General features: G+C 39.2%; 1 protein-coding gene and 1 non-coding gene across 3 annotated transcripts in view; both read left to right on the top strand.

The window, feature by feature from the left end:
* Positions 1–20,227, top strand: part of LOC124554770 (laminin subunit beta-1) — a 357,587-nt gene that overhangs the window by 254,729 nt on the left and 82,631 nt on the right. For both annotated transcript variants that reach the window (XM_047128416.1, XM_047128415.1), the window contains 4 exons: positions 943–1,131; positions 3,286–3,465; positions 10,752–10,968; positions 14,121–14,229. In XM_047128416.1, coding sequence (XP_046984372.1) covers positions 943–1,131; positions 3,286–3,465; positions 10,752–10,968; positions 14,121–14,229 — 695 coding nt within the window. The remainder of the gene's footprint in view (positions 1–942; positions 1,132–3,285; positions 3,466–10,751; positions 10,969–14,120; positions 14,230–20,227) is intronic.
* On the top strand, positions 8,154–8,228 carry Trnas-cga. The gene has a single exon. It is a non-coding gene; the product is annotated as a tRNA-Ser (tRNA).

Raw genomic sequence — 20,227 nt, 5'->3', positions numbered from 1 at the left:
GAGTGTGTTATATATGATGACCTGGGGTAGAGGAACTGCCCTCTATTTTAATTGATAATGAGGCAAGTGTGGTTCATGTTTTAAGGTTTTGTGTGCTGTTAGAATATTCTAGTGTGTCACACAGCGAGTTGGTCACACATTATTTTTAATTAGTCACCTAGACACAGTAATCTGTTTTCCTTCTTAACTGTGACTATACTGGTATTTTATCCTTGATTTGATATAGTTATTTTGATGTGTTTTATCTGGATTTTATGGTTAGTCTTTTATGACTCTTACTATGTCGGTGTTCTACTTGTGTGTTGAGCCAACCTGGTTCTAAAATGTATTGTTATTTTTTATTATATTTTCACCACCTTCATCTCTACTTGCAGTTTGTTCTGCATTTACATCTATATTCTGCAATCCACTGTCAAGTATGTATTGATAGGTTCATAGTGTATTACAGTCACACCCTCCCCTCCCCAACACTTTTCCTTTTCCATTCCATTGATGGAGGTATGCAGGAAGAACAACCATTAATACCCTCTTTGTTTAAGCTGATATTTTTCTAATTTTACCCTCATGGTCAATATTTTGATGTGTGACAGAAGTAATATTTTTCTGGGGTCATATTGGAATGTAGGTTGCCACACTCTTGAAAGTAAGGCACGTATAATTCACATTTTTAAGTGGCAATATCAGCAATATTTTTTTTTAAAACTGTAACCATTACTTGCACTGAACATTCTCCATATATGAAAGAGTCTTTGTTCTACATAGTTAAATATGTGTACAAACAAAAGTCCCACATAACCAAAGAATCATTGATACTTTGTTGAAAGCATTTTTGAGACTTTGGTTTACCTTTCATACCCCAGTATTAATGATTTTCTCTGTCTATTTTATCATATCTATGGATGCAGTGTAAATGGGAATAAATAAATTAAAAAAATGTTTCAGGGTGCAATTGCAACAATCACGCTACCAGTTGTCATTTCGATGCAGCTGTGTATGACATATCAGGCAGAGTGAGTGGTGGTGTATGTGACAACTGTCAACACAACACTCAGGGAAGAAATTGTGAACAATGTAGAGACTTCTACTACCATGATCCAGAACGTGACATTACAGATCCTGAGGCATGTCAGCGTAAGTTACTCTAAAGCTTCTAGACATTAAGTTTTGTTAATCAGCTTCTGTACAAAATATCTGTTACTAGCTCATAGACTAGACTCTCTGTAATCTGGCCCTCAGCTGTCTGGCCTCTAAGTAATCCAGCACCCATCCAAAAACACGTGCACAATGATTTATCGTGTGCAACAATGCTTATTTAAACAATGCTTTATATACTGTATTTGAAATTGTAGCTTTCTTTACAATTCGGAATCATGTCTTCTAAAAGGAAACACGTTACGCTAGACCTCAATCAGAAACTCAAAATTTTAGATAATTTAAATCAAGGTTCTTCGCAGAAAGCCATTGCTGCTGAGTTCGATGTTGGATCAGCAACTATTTATGACATCAAGAAGATAGAAGATGTTATTCGACAGTACTCAACACAAATGGATTGTGTGTTGGGAAAATGGAAGGCTATGCGAAAGAGTGAGAATGAAGAACTGGACGTAGCTGTTTATAGATGGTTCATACAACAATACAGTAAAGGAATACCAGTCAGCGGCCCAATTATATAGGAAAAAGTAGCTGTATTTAACAAACAACTGAGTGGTAGTAGCTTGTTTGCAGTGAGCGAAGGTTGGGTATGAAACTGGAAAAAACGACATCGCATTCCGCAGCTGACAGTAACCGGGTAAAGTTACTCAGCTAATGATAAGGATGCTGGTGAGTTTTTAAGCAAGATATGGAAGATAATAGAGGAAGAAGATTTAACTACTGATGCCTTGTATGATGCTGATGAAACAGGGCTCTTTTATAAGATGCTTCCTTCAAAAACATTAGCTGCCGAATACAAGAAGGAAGCTTGTGGTTACAAGCAACAGAAACAGTGCATAAGATTAATAGTGTGTTGTAATGCAAATGGGAGTCATAAACTACTGCTTATGGTGATTGGGACATCCCAACATCCACATTGTTTTCAACACACTGACACCAGTGCAGTATTGAGCTCAGAAGAAAGTGTGGATGGACAGGCAGATATTCTCTTGGTGGTTCCACAAAACGTTTGTACCAGCAGTGAGAAAATAGCTAAAGAAGAAAAAGCTGCCACTGAAAGCTATCTTTATAATTGATAATGTTCCCAGTCATCCTTCAGATGTTTCTCTAAAGTCCGATGGTATACAAGTACAAGCACTCTTTCTCCCACCCTATGTGACAGCCCTAATTCAGCCTATGTACCAGGGAATTTTGGAATCAATTAAACATCATTATCAACATTGACTTCTCATCTCCTTGCTGAATGAAAGTGAAAACGACTCTATCAAGACTACGCTGAAAGCGTGGAAAGCAATTAACATATGTGATGTTGTTTTCCAAGCAGCTGAAGCATGGCATAAAGTAGAGAGTGCTACCGTAATGAAGATCTGGAGAAAATTGTGGGCACCCATTGATGCCGAGTTGGATCCAGTAGTATTTGACAGCGATGAGCCAGCCAATTCGGAATTATGAATTACTTTGTACACTGACATGTTCCGCAACCTTCCAGGAGGAGAAGAAATTAATGATGAAGATGTTACTAAGTGGCTGAATTAGGAAACTGTGATAAGGGCCAAACTTTAGCAGATGAAGAAATAATCAAAAGCGTACAAGAAAGTAATGACACAGGAGGAGAGAGCATGAAGATTTCTCACACTGCTGGTGTTGAAGCTGCCGAGGTCTTCCTGGAGTAGATTATGCAACAACCAGATACACGCAGTACCGATGTCATGCTTGTAAAGCGGTTGGTGATAAAGCATGCCACCGCCGCGTATCATCATTGTGACAGTTAAAAATTAGGGACATGTTTAATAGTGAGTGATACGACTGTATAATTATGTACAGTATACACTCAAGCACTAAGTTTTCTTTGAAAATTAATGTATGTTTGGATTTAATAAAAAGTACATCCTCTATGTTTTAAAATTGTAACCTTTGGTTTAATAAAGTACAGTGCACTATATCCCCTATGTTTTCAAAATAAATAAACAACAAAATAAATGAATAAAATAAATTTCAGGCACTCAATAATCCAGCACTTCCATTAATCCAACACCCATATGTGCCAGGAATGGCCGGATTATTGAGAGTCTAGTGTATTTCACTCTTTCCACAATTTTCATACTATTAATAATTTGAATTCCTTTTTTCTAGCATGTGACTGTGACCCTAGTGGTTCACTGGATGAGGGAATCTGTGATTCTCGAACAGACATAGCCAATGGTTTAGAATCAGGAAGATGCCACTGTAAAGCTAATGTTGATGGGAGACGTTGTGACCGATGTAAAAATGGATATTGGAATTTTGATGAAGAAAATCCTGATGGCTGTCAGCGTGAGTACTAGACTAATCGTAGTGACTTTTTTTTTAAGTACTTGTAACACAATTTGATGTGGGATCTGGGGGGAGAGAAGGTAGGTGGGACTTATTGTACCATAAAACTTCGTCGCAACACTCCTGTACATAACACTGTGTTGCTCAAGAGTATAACAAATACTGTTAAAAAGAAATATCTGCTCACCTGAATGAATTTTCAGAGTACTATCTGTGGGAGCAGGGGGTGTAAGAGGAGAGTAGGCTGCTTTACAATTTGCTAGCAGGTTATAGTGTATGTCAGATCATGGTTTAAACCTGGACCTTTACCTTTTGCAGGCAATGCTGTCTCAGCTGAGTTATCTGGGCAAGCTTTATTATGTAACTGAAAGCAGACTGAAATTTTAGATTGGGTGTTGAGAAATGCTGAGATTACTCAATTGCAAGAACGTTACCCTCAAATGGGAAAGTTTGGGTAGGGGTTGTAGTCCAGTTCACAGTTTTAATTTGTCAGGCAATTAGATAATTAATACAGGGTGTATACGACCTGGCACAATTGGGAGTTTCGGGAAAAACCCGGGAATTTTTTCATCCGGGAGAAAACCGGGAAAAACCCGGGAATTGTTTAGAATTCTGGGAATTTTTCATTGTTTTGGTTTTCAGTTAAATTTTTGTGATTTTTGACTTGTAAGAATCAATACTCTAACTAAGGATATTACTGTATCCCGCTACTGAAGAATAATACTGCAGGAACAAAACATGAACCAGAGAAAAAAATAACGAAAATAAAACTTTAGTTGCAAAGGAAATGCACCGTATACAACAACAAAACACAGTGCTCATACAAGCGTCTGCCAACAGCACAGTGTGTCGAAGGCTTAGGGAGACTATGCAATGCTTCATAACAACAAATTGCCTCCGATGAGCATGACGTGACAACTGTTTAAATTAAAGTCGTTTGAGCAGTTGCGAGCAGGCTCTTGCGCATGCGCAGTTTAGTCACGTATGCATAGTACCTTCTCCCGCTTGTGGTTACTGAAGTGTGGCTGGGCCCCACTACCTAATATTGCCCCGGTTCGGGAATATAGTAAATCTGGGGCTGATGCACAGAGCAGTCAGAGTTGTGGTGGGGAGGTGGATCATCTCCACGTGACCCATATTTACGTTCAGTGATTTTGTTGTTTTGTCTTCATTTATTGCTCTCACATTAAATGATGATGAAACGGATTTTTGTCGCCGGGAGCTATCAAATGAATTAAAATACGTTCGCTTAGTAACGGAAGGCAAAAATATATTATTACTTTCAGATTTTATTTCCACTTTTTTGACAGTCAAGCATTAATCGCCTTGCAGGACAATGAAGTTATTTTTGTTGGTTTGCTAAAGAGATTTGACTTTTATTAATCTTTTCTGCCGAGGCAGTCAATTTATTTGAAACAAAGAGTTTAATATCACACTCTTGGCTGGTTTCAACTGTTCGCTGCATTTCAAGTGCATGTATGGCATTATACCATAATAAAGAACCAAACACGAGATAATACAGCACTGGTACTCCAAGAAAATTTACATCTGAATATGGACATACAAATGTGCACTTTAAGCCGAATTATGCATTTTAGTGTGGTTCAAGAAATTCCGATCCTCTTGAAGTATCCTCTGATGTCTTGTTTCTTTTATGACATAATATAAGATCTTTTAATGTTTTACATGTACGAACATATGGGCTTCCTGCGTCATTGTAGCTGCGCAAGTGCGGTTACACCTGTTATCTGGCACTCACTTGCAACTGCTGAAACGAACGTATTTCTAACAGGTCACAGGGAAATATTGCAAATGGTGGTTTGAAAAGCATTACATTCAAAGCAAATTTCCTTTTGCACAAGGTGAACTGTGTGCGAGAATGTACGATGAATTTCTTAAATCACAAACCGTTCGACTCTCATTTAAAAATCAAGTCTTTGAGGACAACCATTTTGAACAATTTTGGCCCAGATCAGACGTTTACATCATTATTAAAAATTTTACTGGCACATTTGTGTGATGTATCTTAATTTAAACCATGAACTTTTCTTATTTGTGTGTTCGCGCTACTTAAGAGTGATCTTGCTATTGGCTTACTACATCACGTGTGCTATGCTGTCATCACCGGGCGAGATCAAGTGACATGAACTATGACTGGCTTACAAAAGCGCATTGCAATCTCGATTTCAGTGCTTTGGAAAGTGACATGCGGTGTTTGGTGGAATTCCAATTTATACCTTCGTAATATGAAAATAATACCCCCTCCCGGGAGTTTTGTTTTCTGAAGTGCCGGGAAATTCTACATTGGTATATAAAACCATAAACATTCAAAGGATTGATGAGTTTTACAGTGCCGAGGAAGAGTATACTGTCACTTAACACGGAAAAAGTGTATTTTCACCTGGGAAAACGTGTATTTTTCACCGGGAAATCTGGGAAAAATCCGGGAATTTTTTTTCTTTGTCCATGTATACACCCTGTAATATTTTTGCATTATGAATTCACTCATTGTTCTGAATATTTATACGTTTCTTTTTTAATTCTGAAAAAGCTTCACTGATGCTGTGAAGCTATCTGTTCTTCATGAAAGCCTTACATTTTTATTGCTATTTTATTTATTTCTTTATTTTATCCATCTATATTTAATTCTTTCTATTTTTCTCCTCTCTGAACACCACCTCAAAGATGCTCAAGATATATTCAGAAGTTTAATTTTTCTGTGTCATTTCCCAGGTTTGAAAAATGCTCATTTAACAAGTGGTTTACCAAGCTATCAAATACAATGCACATATGGTTAATACCAAAACTTATGTTGTTGTATGTGAGTAGCAGTCCATAGTTGGAAGAATTTTTAGACCTCTTCCAGCTAGGAGTATTTAACTATAACAAGAAAACGTGTGTCACAGTGTGTAATTTCAAGTTTTATTGCCAACAAGCAGAGATATTCTACATACACTTCACTTAATAGGAGCTTATTTGTGATATATCAATGTGCAAAAGGTAGTCAGTAGTACTCCTGTATTGAAATTGTGTGCATCAATAGTCAAAGCTGCAACAAATCATCGATCAGTGTTGTACAAACAAATTTTGCATCAAACAGAACAAATATGCTATGGATACTTTCTATATGGTTGGGTTATCAGGACAAAGCCATTTCCTGACTGAGTGTCATAAAATAAATCCAAAGATGGCCAGGAACACCACATACAATGCATAACAACATCAGCCCACATTAATGAAAATGTGTCCAAAGTGTGAGAATATTTGAGCTATGATCACAATTTAAGTGATCATTTGATGGTACAAGAACTAAATTTATTGATATCCACAGTGCATTTGACTGTGACCTGTGATTTGTAAATGTGAAGATGTCTGTGAAGCTGATATCAAAATTTTTATCAAATGAGAAGTAGGAACATTGTGTTACAATTTGTCATGAATTGTTGCAACATTTGGAGACAATTCAAATCTTTTGGACAGAGTTATAACAGGTGCCAAAATTATTATTTTTTTGTACAATCTGGATATCAAACATTAAAGGGCTGAGTACACAAACATTTCTTTTCAAGGAAAATAAGTCTTTTTTGGCAAATCAAGTGTGAAATTAATGCTCATTGTTGTATTTGGTGGAAAGGGCATGGACAAAGAATGAAAAGCAATTTTATGTGGATATATTAAGACATTTGTAAATTAGGATGTGCCACATCCAAAGGAGATTTACAATGCTTGGGAACTTTTTTGTGACAATGCACACTTTCACACATTGCTAATTGTGAGAAAAGTATTGGTCAAATAAAATTTGACAGTGCTGACATAGGCACCCTGTAGTCTCGATCAGACTTCTCTTGGGTTTTATTTGTTGGGTCAGGTCAAAAATAACTTGAAAAGATGTTGTTTAAAGATGATGAGGAAGCTCTAGAAGCTTTGATTAGCGTGCTTGTACAGCCTTGCTATTACAAACTTGCAAGAGGCATATGCAGATTAGAAAAGGCATGGGTAGAAGTGTATTGATGCCAGAAATGCGAGGGAATGTGGAAAAAAGAAAATACTCAATTTTAAGAATATTAACTGCTGTAAATGTATCTCCATTGATTTTTTTATGGCTTCATTCGTGATATTTACTGGAAAAGCTTATAATGCACACTCAGGCTTCTTTTGACAGTGAAAATGGAATTGTGCTTGAAAAGTTGGAACAAGAACCCTGTTTCATTCTCCAGATATCATCAAATTTGTACAGAATTTTGGTTTGTAAGGAGAAAGAGCACAGGTAAATGATGATTGAAAAGCAAATATTATTCTAGATAAGTTGCAGCCAGCATATGAATAGGGACTAAAGATTGACTAAAGTTCAATTCAAGGAATCATAGGAGTGGTAACAACAGATTCTTATGCAGGGTATTGGATGGTGGGGGGTTTCATTGCTACATACTGTTTCGAATCAGTTGACCAAGTCTTTGCAGAACCATTAATTGCTGCCAGTAAGTTTCATAGTAGCGCACACTCCACTACAGAGTGAAAATCTCATTTTGGAAACATCCCCCAGGCTGTGGCCAAGCCATGTCTGCGCAATATCCTTTCTTTCAGGAGTGCTAGTTCTGCATGGTTTGCAGGAGAGCTTCTGTAAAGTTTGGAAGGTAGGAGATGAGGTACTGGCAGAAGTAAAGCTGTGAGGACGGGGCGTGAGTCGTGTTTGGGTAGCTCAGTTGGTAGAGCATTTGCCCGCGAAAGGCAAAGGTCCCGAGTTCGAGTCTCGGTCCGGCACACAGTTTTAATCTGCCAATAAGTTCCATCAATTTCTGTTTTACACATTTGGGGATTTCTGTGTTTCTTCCTCTTTGTCCTGAAAACATTTTCCTTTTAGTTTGTCCCATGTGGCCAGACCTTGTGAGTAGGGAGGGTGCAAAATCACTGTCATTTTGTTTTTGGTCAAAAACTTCCTGACACTCAACTTTACATGACTGGGTCCATTGTTTTGCTGGACCAACAAATCTTTGAGTACCATAATTTAGAGAACAGATTCAGACTATTCTCTTCATACTGAAAAAAGCAAGCAAACATTATTTTATGTAGTCCTCAGCTGTTTAGTTAGAATAGAATAGAATAGAAACTTTATTGTCACATAACAAATGGTTCAAATGGCTCTGAGCACTATGGGACTTTACATCTGAGGTCATCAGTCCCCTAGAACTTATAACTACTTAAACCTAACTAACCTAAGGACATCACACACATCCATATCCGAGGCAGGATTCGAACCTGCGATCGTAGCAGTTGCGCGGTTTTGGACTGAAGTGCCTAGAACCGCTCAGCCACCGCAGCCGGTTCACATAACCTGTCATATACAATCAGATGATTGAGACATAGGTGACTCATCAGTTTAAAGCTACTTTCTAATTGTAAGTGTACAGAATAGTTTACTTAAAGTACTTTTTTAGCTTGACAGAATAAATTGTAACATCAGGCACAGTTATTTGGGACAGTCAGTCATAAATTCTTCTACACTGTAACAATATTCACTTGCTAGGTATTTTTTAAAATGATGTCCAAATTCTTCTGGTTCATAATTTTTAAATTTTTTGTAGACTTTATTTCCCAGCCACATACTCATATAGTAAGGTGTATTCTCCAGCAGCTTTAGCCTACTAGTTGGTAACTTATACTGAATTTGTTTCTTGTTTCATAATCATGCTTAAGCAGGTTATTCTCAAAAAGTTGTGGGTTTTGTTTAGAAAACTTAATTGTCTCATAGATATAGGGGCCAGGAACAGTCATAAGGTCAAGGGCCTTGAACAGAGGTCTGCACGATTGTCTTTTTTCTGCACCTGCCATGGCTCTAATGATTTTTTTCTGTAGCCTAAAGACTCTGTGTATCTTTGGTTCTAGTGGCTGTTTAGCTGTCTGTGGTTCTAGTGATGAGGCAGTCTCCCAGTGGACTGATTATTGCTTGGTTTCAGGCACATACCCACAATCTCATCATCTGTTATGATTTTTGACAAAAATTAGATGTTAGCATTTTGTCTTGTCATGTCCACCACCAAAAAATTGCCAGACACATGAAACAGGGCTGGCCGCTGTGGCCGAGTGGTTCTAGGTGCTTCAGCCCGGAACCGCGCTGTTGCTACAGTCGCAGGTTCGAATCCTGCCTCGGGCATGGACATGTGTGATGTCCTTAGCTTAGTTAGGTTTAAGTAGTTCTAAGTCTAGAGGACTGATGACCTCAGATGTTAAGTCCCACAGTGCTAAGAGCCATTTGAACCATTTGAAACAGGGTTTTTCTAAACAAGAACTTTGACCTAAGTTTTGCTGCTACACATGTGATGGCTGGTCATCTGATTCAGAATAATGTGTAGTAAAGGCACCTAGCAAGGGAGCCAATCACTATCACTTCTCAAGTTAGAGCAGAAAGCTTCTAGTTCATTTTGGGTTACACCTTATATCTCCTGTAACAGGCGTTTCTGGTGTCTGATATTTACCATCCATAGATTATAAGAGGCAAAATAACATAGAAAGAAGAATTTACTGATTTTGGGGAAGTCCAGCTGTGTTGCCAAAGCATATGATAATGTCTCATCACATTTTCTGGAATTGTCAACTTCATGACAAATTTTCCATTACTTTGAGATGGACAAATTATTGGAACAAATTCTGCAGGAAAAAGTGTAAATAAGACTAAAGTAAATGCTAATATCGAAAGTTATTTATAACAGAATCTGTAATTGCATTGACAATTATCTCATTGTTTGGAGTAAGGCATATGGCTTCTGACTCAGTAGTTCTTGTAGTAAAGGAAATAAATTCCCAGATACATGTGTCATTTTGTCTGTTACTTCACTGTCAATCTAATGCAAACTAGTGCCCAGAGCCTAAAGTGGACCTGTGCATCTCACAATGTACAGAGTAGCAAAAAAACTCCCTTTTTAATATTGCATTGAGTGAAATAAGACTTTTACTTCTAATTTCAAATTTACAAGTCTTTTGGATTGTAGAGAGACTAATGATAACATTGTATTTGTTGTTGTATAGAAAAAGAGTTCTTACACTTTGTCAGCATTTGGAAGAAGCTGGAAAATTGAAAAAAAAAAAAAAGAAAAAGAAGGAGAAAAAAGTGAACAAACCATCTGGTATATTTAGTTTTACTATGACTGGACATTATTTTGCCATATTTTGCCTTTGTATATTTAATTCTACTGCAGTAGTTTCTATCATCCTCAAGTGCAACATAACCATTTTTCATTTCAATATTTACCATTTTTCTGAGTTCCAATCACTTATCTTATGGTTTACAGCATGTACCTGCAATACTCAAGGAACTGTTGATAATCAGGGCTGCAATGTTCTTACTGGAGAATGTACTTGCAAACGATATGTGACTGGACGTGATTGTAACCAATGTCTGCTCAATTACTGGGGCCTCTCTGATGATCGTGATGGGTGTAAACCTTGTGATTGTGACCCTGGTGGATCATTTGATAACAACTGTGATGTCATCACTGGCCAGTGCAGGTAACCAAAGCTTGCAGTTATAACAGTGTCTCAACATGATTTATGTTTTAGTCAGGCTAATGCTCTTAATTCTGTGAGATGCTATTATTTCATCCGAGTGCAGCATAAAATCGTGGTCTAATGTTAGTACTGGTTTGTAAATGTTTGTCACCTCAGTATTTACATTATTAACTGAGCAGTCTGAGAGTGGTTTTTAGATGGTTTTCTGTGTTTGTCTGGTTGAGTTTTGTGAGAGTTCTCTATCTTAGAAACACAAAAACATACAGTTAAATACAGAAATCACAGAACAAAATTTTTATAATTTGATAGAAAGATAGCACCCATGACTTCATCCCATTAAGCTGCCCTCACACAAGATGTGAATGCATATGTGGGCATGGTTTCCAATGTGATAATGATAATGATTAATGAAAACAACCTTACCTGTATTTTTACACATTTATTAACTGGGTTAATTTCTTTGAACATTCTGAGACTGCTGAGAGATGAAAGAAACAAAACCACTCATAACACAATAAATGTGCGAAAACAGAGCTTAGGTGGTTTTTATTAATCATTAACATTATTGGTAGCTGTGGGCTCAACTTGATTAAGATTGTTTCCACTGCAAATGGTGAGCACTCAGCAGTATGATCTGAAAGTTAAGTGCTTTCCAGCAGCAGCTGTTGACTTAATTTGACACACCAACCACTCAGAATTTACAGTGAAATTTTCACTCTGCAGTGGAGTGTGCGCTGAAATGAAATTCCCTGGCAGGTTATAACTGTGTGCCAGACTGTGACACGGACTTGGGACCTTTGTCTTTCATGGGCAAGCGTTCTACCAACTGAACTACCCAAGCACAACTCATGATCCATCCTCACACCTTTACCTCTGCCAGTACCTAGTTTCCTACCTTCCAAACTTCACAGAAGCTCTCCTGCAAATCTTGCAGTACTAGAACTCATGGAAGAAAGGATATTGCAGAAACATGACTTAGCCACAGCCTGGGGGATGTTTCCAGAAAGAAATTTTCACTCTGCACTGGAGTGCACACTGACATGAAACTTCCTGAGAGATTAAAACTGTGTGCTGGACTGAGACCCAAACTCAGGACCTATGCCTCTCACGGGCAAGTGCTTTACTGACTGAGCGACCCAAGCACGACTCACAACCTGTCCCCACAGCTTTACTTCTGCCAGTACCTCATCTCCAACATTCCAAACTTCACAGATATCTCCTGCAAAACTTGCAGAACTAACACTCGTGGAAGTTTCAATCTACCAGGAAGTTTCATATCAGCATACATTCCACTGCAGTGTGAAAATTTCATTCTGGAAACATCCCTCAGGCTGTGGCTAAGCCATGTCTCTGCAATATCCTTTCTTCCAGGAGTGCTGGTTCTGAAAGTTCCGCAGGAGAGCATCTGTGAAGTTTGGAAGGTAGGAGACGGGGTACTGGTGGAAGAAAAACTGAGAGGATGGGTTGTGAGTCATGCCCGGGTAGTTCAGTCGGTAGAGCATTTGTCCATGAAAGGCAAAGGCCCCGAGTTAGAGACTTGGTACAGCACACAGTTTTAATCTGCCAGGAAGTTTCACGCAGATTTTGCTTCCTGAAATTCACATGTGTGAAGTTGCTGTATTAACTTCATTAGAAATTCTCTAAGATGGACAGAAAAAAATCTCGCTAACATTGTAGAGCTGTCATTGGATTCAAAGGGACTTAACATGTTGACAAAAGAGCTTTAAAAATATTCAGTTTTCTCTTAGACAAAATCATTATAACAGGTCAAGGAAACAGCTTTTTACATTTTTAAGGACGTAAATTTTATGGCCAATGAGGAACTGAATTTTAAATGCAGTGTGCTACTAAATATGATATTTGTGTACACAGAATAAATATCATCAAATCTTGTATTCTAGTTGTTTGCCTCAATGCCTTAAGAGTTAATCTCAAACAATAAAGGTCTGTAGAGGTTTATGTTTCCACCTGTACCGTTGCATTCAGAGATGTGGTAACACTTGTAACCGCCAACATATTGTTTCACAACATTTGATTGTAACAAACTGTGCTGGAAATGACATATATTTGATGGATCTTTTATGTGCTAGTGCCTTGAAGTGGCATATTTTCATAGGACGAAAGTTATACTACATATACCAAATACAGTGTTTGAGCTTTAGAAAGTGGTACTCCAATATGACATCTACTTGGTACAGTTTGTAATAATGACAGTGTATTACATCACATTGGTTCCCAACTCAGTTTGTTATGTTTTTGTGTTCTGATTTGAAACATGAAGTTCCACTTTAAGATGCTACAAGTCTTGTTCATCTCCATGTCCATGATTATTTTCATATCCCATTCTAGATCAGCTTCATGGTAACTTATGTTTGTAGTGACAGGGAGGGCATCTGGCCATAGACTTATAGAAAAAGAAGAAACCCAAATTGAGACTGGGCTATTGCTCATCATTAGAACATTCCTGACATGGATTGGGGTGGGGTGGGGGGTGGGGGGGGGGGGGGAACAATGAAGAAATGGAACAAAATGAATGCTTCCATTAACTGTTATTCTTATGGGAAACACTGAAGTCAATGAGTCAGGAGTCATGGGGAGTGGTGCACTGAACATTTTGCACTATTTGTTGTTTAGCCAACTAATATGAAAATACAGCACTAATTTATAGTGTGCAGTACTACATATATTTGTGTAAGTATCCTTCTTGATATGCCAGTTGCTCACTGCTCTAAGAACTTACAAGTAATCCAGTTTAAAAGTGCACATTACACAGCAGACTACTTTCACTACCACCTAGCATCCATAGAGAACAAATGGTGTTACCATGATTAGCACTGGGTCCATGCTAACCTTCAATAATCTGTGCAGTGAGTTAATTTAAATATTGTGTGTGACATTCAAAACCACACAGAATAGCCAGATTGATTGAGCATGTTGTACTCAAGCTTGTCTATTCTGTGTGAAGTGCAAGGGACACCACTAGTTCTGTTTGTATTCGCATACACAAAGATACTTCACTACCATTTAAAAGTAAAATAAATATTAAAACATCGCCTCTTGATGGTTCTCAGCAGGTTAAACTATGCAAGGACAACACAGACTGTTACTAGATTTTGTTACTGATTTTTAAAATGTGAAAATTTTTCTTTCAGATGTCGCCCTCATGTCACTGGCCAGCAGTGCAACCAACCAGAGCAGAGCTACTTTACTGCAACCCTAGATTTCTTGGTTTATGAGGCTGAGCTTGCAAGAGGGAGTGAGGTATGATCTGACTTGCTCAACAAAAAGCCTATATGTCAGTCCTAATAAATCAAGAAAACTTTGTAACAAGAGTAAATCACTACTAATCAAATAGAAGAGCAACAACATAGGAAGGGGTTAAGAGAACTAATTTGGAATATGCAGGGATGTGTGGAAGAAAGGATTGCGGGTCACTAGGAATGATGCTGAGGGAATAGAACAGGAGGAAGATGGGAAATCCAGAGTAACTGCAAGAGATAAAGGAAAGGAAGATATGGATGAGTTAGGTTAGGCTAACAAAATGACAAGAGACTGATATTGGTGTAGAGCCTCTTGGTGGGAGCAGAAATGAGCTTAGAGGCAGGTGGAGGATAGGAAGTAGCATAGACTGGAACCATTTGGGTTGAGGTAAGAAGAACTTCGGGGGGGGGGGGGATTGAAAGTGGTTTTGAGACATCTGAAAAAGTGGAGGAAAAAAGGCTGAAAATCTTATATATAGTTTGGAAAGTTAAATAAAAGTATATCAATAAGTATTGTGGTAGTATCAGATAAAAATGGTAATACCAGGTGTACCAGTATGAAATGAGCGTTAAGATACAAATGTGTCGATAGGGAACATTTGTTGTGAACGAGCCTTAATTTTTTTTTGTTTGGTTGGTATGACATCTGTCAAAGATATTTAGTATATGTTAAGTCATGGAACAAACAACATCATATGTTTTCATCATGTTAACAATGTCGAATTTTGTACCAGAAAGTGATGATTTGTGGAAAGCATTTATTTTTTGTTTTCATTTGAAAAAAAGTGCTGCAGAGTCTCACCGAATGCTTGTTGAGGCTTATGGTGATCATGCTCTATCAGAAGCAACATGCAAAAGATGGTTTCAATGGTTCAGAAATAATGATTTTGATGTAAGAAATGAAGAACATGGAAGACCACCAAAAAAGTTTGAAGACACCGAATTGCAAGCAATATTGGATGAATGATACTTTGAGTCAGAAGCAAATGGCAGCAATGCTAAATGTTGGACAACAAACGATTTCTGACCATTTGAAAGCTATGGGAAAGATCCAAAAGTGTGGAAAATGGGTGCCACATGAATTGAATGAAAGACAGATGGAAAACCGAAAAACCATTTGTCAAATTTTGCTTCAGAGTCATGAAAGAAAATCAATTTTGCATCGAATTGTTACTGGCGATGAAAAATGGATTTATTTTAAGAACCCTAAATGGGAAAAATCATAGGTTAATCCGTGACAACCATCAACATCGACTGCAAAACCAGATCGATTCGGCAAGAAGACAATGCTCTGTGTTTGGTGGGATCAGAAAGGTGTGGTGTATCATGAGCTTCTAAAACCTGGTGAAACTGTGAATACTAATTGCTACAGACACCAAATGATCAATTTGAACTATGCATTGATCGAAAAAAGACCAGAATGGGCCAGGAAACATGGCAAAGTAATTTTTTTACACGACAATGCACCTGCACACAAAGCAAAACTGGTTCAGGATACAATCAAAACACTTGGCTGGGAGCTGCTACCCCACCCACCGTATTCACCAGACTTGGCCCCTTCCGACTACCATTTGTTTTCATCAATGGGACACGCATTAGCTGAGGAACACTTCAATTCCTACGAAGACGTCGAAACTTGATTGTCTACATCTACATCTACATCTACATTTACATTTATACTCCACAAGCCACCCAACGGTGTGTGGCGGAGGGCACTTTACGTGCCACTGTCATTACCTCCCTTTCCTGTTCCAGTCGCGTATGGTTCGCGGGAAGAACGACAGTCTGAAAGCCTCCGTGCGTGCTCTAATCTCTCTAATTTTACATTCGTGACCTCCTCAGGAGGTATAAGTAGGGGGAAGCAATATATTCGATACCTCATCCAGAAGCGCACCCTCTCGAAATCTGGTGAGCAAGCTACACCGCGATGCAGAGCGCCTCTCTTGCAGAGTCTGCCACTTGAGTTTGTTAAACATCTCCGTAACGCTATCACGGTTACCAAATAACCCTGTGACGAAACATGCCGCTCTTCTTTGGATCTTCTCTATCTCCTCCGTCAACCCGATCTGGTACGGATCCCACATTGATGAGCAATACTCAAGTATAGGTCGAACAAGTGTTTTGTAAGCCACCTCCTTTGTTGATGGACTACATTTTCTAAGGACTCTCCCAATGAATCTCAACCTGGTACCTGCCTTACCAACAATTAATTTTACATGATCATTCCACTTCAAATCGTTCCGCACGCATACTCCTAGATATTTTACAGAAGTAACTGCTACCAGTGTTTGTTCCGCTATCATATAATCATACAATAAAGGATCCTTCTTTCTATGTATTCGCAATACATTACATTTGTCTATGTTAAGGGTCAGTTGCCACTCCCTGCGCCAAGTGCCTATCCGCTGCAGATCTTCCTGCATTTCGCTACAATTTTCTAATGCTGCAACTTCTCTGTATACTACAGCATCATCCGCGAAAAGCCGCATGGGACTTCCGACACTATCTACTAGGTCATTTATATATATTGTGAAAAGCAATGGTCCCATAACACTCCCCTGTGGCACGCCAGAGGTTACTTTAATGTCTGTAGACGTCTCTCCATTGATAACAACATGCTGTGTTCAGTTTGCTAAAAACTCTTCAATCCAGCCACACAGCTGGTCTGATATTCCGTAGGCTCTTACTTTGTTTATCAGGCGACAGTGCAGAACTGTATCGAACGCCTTCTGGAAGTCAAGAAATATGGCATCTCCCTGGGAGCCTGTATCTAATATTTTCTGGGTCTCATGAACAAATAAAGCGAGTTGGGTCTCACACGATCGCTGTTTCCGGAATCCATGTTGATTCCTACATAGTAGATTCTGGGTTTCCAAAAACGACATGATACTCGAGCAAAAAACATGTTCTAAAATTCTACAACAGATCGGCGTCAGAGATATAGGTCTATAGTTTTGCGCATTTGCTCGACGACCCTTCTTGAAGACTGGGACTACCTGTGCTCTTTTCCAATCATTTGGAAACTTCCGTTCCTCTAGAGACTTGTGGTACACGGCTGTTAGAAGGGGGGCAAGTTCTTTCGCGTACCCTGTGTTGAATCGAATTGGTATCCCGTCAGGTCCAGTGGACTTTCCTCTGTTGAGTGATTCCAGTTGCTTTTCTATTCCTTGGACACTTATTTCGATGTCAGCCATTTTTTCATTTGTGCGAGGATTTAGAGAAGGAACTGCAGTGCGCTCTGCCTCTGTGAAACAGCTTTGGAAAAAGGTGTTTAGTATTTCAGCTTTACGTGTGTCATCCTCTGTTTCAATGCCATCATCATCCCGGAGTGTCTGGATATGCTGTTTCGAGCCACTTACTGATTTAACGTAAGACCAGAACTTCCTAGGATTTTCTGTCAAGTCGGTACATAGAATTTTACTTTCGAATTCACTGAACGCTTCACGCATAGCCCTCCTTACGCTAACTTTGACATCGTTTAGCTTCTGTTTGTCTGAGTGGTTTTGGCTGCGTTTAAACTTAGAGTGAAGCTCTCTTTGCTTTCGCAGTAGTTTCCTAACTTTGTTGTTGTACCACGGTGGGTTTTTCCCGTCCCTCACATTTTTACTCGGCACGTACCTGTCTAAAACGCATTTTACGATTGTCTTGAACTTTTTCCATAAACACTCAACATTGTCAGTGTCGGAACAGAAATTTTCGTTTTGATCTGTTAGGTAGTCTGAAATCTGCCTTCTATTACTCTTGCTAAACAGATAAACCTTCCTCCCTTTTTTTATATTCCTACTAACTTCCATATTCAGGGATGTTGCAACGGCCTTATGATCACTGATTCCCTGTTCTGTACATACAGAGTTGAAAAGTTCGGGTCTGTTTGTTATCAGTAGGTCCAAGACGTTATCTCCACGAGTCGGTTCTCTGTTTAATTGCTCGAGGTAATTTTCGGATAGTGCACTCAGTATAATGTCACTCGATGCTCTGTCCCTACCACCCGTCCTAAACATCTGAGTGTCCCAGTCTATATCTGGTAAATTGAAATCTCCACCTAAGACTATAACATGCTGAGAAAATTTATGTGAAATGTATTCCAAATTTTCTCTCAGTTGTTCTGCCACTAATGCTGCTGAGTCGGGAGGTCGGTAAAAGGAGCCAATTATTAACCTAGTTCGGTTGTTGAGAGTAACCTCCACCCATAATAATTCACCGGAACTATCCACTTCTACTTCACTACAGGATAAACTACTACCAACAGCGACGAACACTCCACCACCGGTTGCATGCAGTCTATCCTTTCTAAACACCGTCTGTACCTTTGTAAAAATTTTCGGCAGAATTTATCTCTGGCTTCAGCCAGCTTTCTGTACCTATAACGATTTCAGCTTCGGTGCTTTCTATCAGCACTAGAAGTTTCGGTACTTTACCAACGCAGCTTCGACAGTTTACAATTACAATACCGATTGCTGTTTGGTCCCCGCATGTCCTGACTTTGCCCTGCACCCGTTGAGGCTGTTGCCCTTTCTGTACTTGCCCAAGCCCATCTAACCTAAAAAACTGCACAGCCCACGCCACACAACCCCTGCTACCCGTGTAGCTGCTTGTTGCGTGTAGTGGACTCCTGACCTATCCAGCGGAACCCCACCACCCTATGGTGCAAGTCGAGGAATCTGCAGCCCACACGGTCGCAGAACCGTCTCAGCCTCTGATTCAGACCCTCCACTCGGCTCTGTACCAAAGGTCCGCAGTCAGTCCTGTCAACAATGCTGCAGATGGTGAGCTCTGCTTTCATCCCGCTAGCGAGACTGACAGTCTTCACCAAATCAGATAGCCGCCGGAAGCCAGAGAGGATTTCCTCGGATCCATAGCGACACACATCATTGGTGCCAACATGAGTGACCACCTGCAGATGGGTGCACCCTGTACGCTTCATGGCATCCGGAAGGACCCTTTCCACATCTGGAATGACTCCCCCCGGTATGCACACGGAGTGCACATTGGTTTGCTTCAAAAGATGAACATTTCTATTGGCGTGGTGTCCACAAATTGCCAGAAAGGTGGTCAAAATGTATAGAAAGCAATGGTCAGTACTTTGAATAAAATGTTTTTACTTTTCAATTCAAAATTAGTGTTTCATTATCACAAAAAAACGCTCATTTCATACCGGTACACCTGGTAGACAGGGGGAGCTGAGGATGAATTAAGAAGTAAATATGTCTACAGGAGAAGAAGAAAAGGAAGCTGTAAGGGGGAAGATGCTGAATGCTGCTGTCTTTACTATAAGAATAATTTCCACTATCATGTACACTTTCATAGGCTCATTTATTTTGCCTTTCTTGTGCATTGTGCCCTACAGTATCATATTTTGAAGCAATTCTATCCCTGTGCAGATAAAGTTCTTATCCCACCTGAGGTGAGTAAAATGATGTATGATATCAGTGCACAAACTTTGTGCAGGTCACTGTATAAATGTCATTGACCTCTGATATCTCTGTACATGTACATACACAGTATGTCCAATAAGTATTAAGACTGAAAGTAATCTTGTTCTAAAAGTCTACAGTTTGATTTTGATATTCAGCAGTGAAACTGAGCCCTGCTTCTGATTTCCCTCACTAATCCAAGCAGATCTTATAATATTATAAAATGTGAATAACCTGCCTCAAGAATAATTTCAGTTGCCATACCCAGTGATATGTCACAGATTGTGAGGGAGGCAACGGTCAACAGAATGTGGCAATGTTGTCCCAACCACCTTAGTCAAGATTTGGCTGCCATGCCGACTTTTTGTTCCATCAGATTAAAAAAAGAGCCTAAAAGGACATTGTTTTATGGCAAGTGAGGCAGTCCAGATATCTCCAGCAGGATGCCTCAGCAGCCTTGTTGGCTGCAGTTGCTAACTTCAATGGGGAGGGGAGGAGGGGTTATGGAGTCTGGAAAAGATATTGGTGAGATGGAGCATGTTGATCCAGGTTTCATAAAAGTGGTATTGATTTTCAATAAAATGT

The sequence above is a fragment of the Schistocerca americana genome, chromosome X (genome assembly GCF_021461395.2).
Source record: "Schistocerca americana isolate TAMUIC-IGC-003095 chromosome X, iqSchAmer2.1, whole genome shotgun sequence".
Taxonomy (NCBI): Eukaryota; Metazoa; Arthropoda; class Insecta; order Orthoptera; family Acrididae; genus Schistocerca; species Schistocerca americana.
The sequence above is the reverse complement of the archived record's forward strand: the minus strand, read 5'-3'. Positions and strand labels throughout refer to the sequence as shown.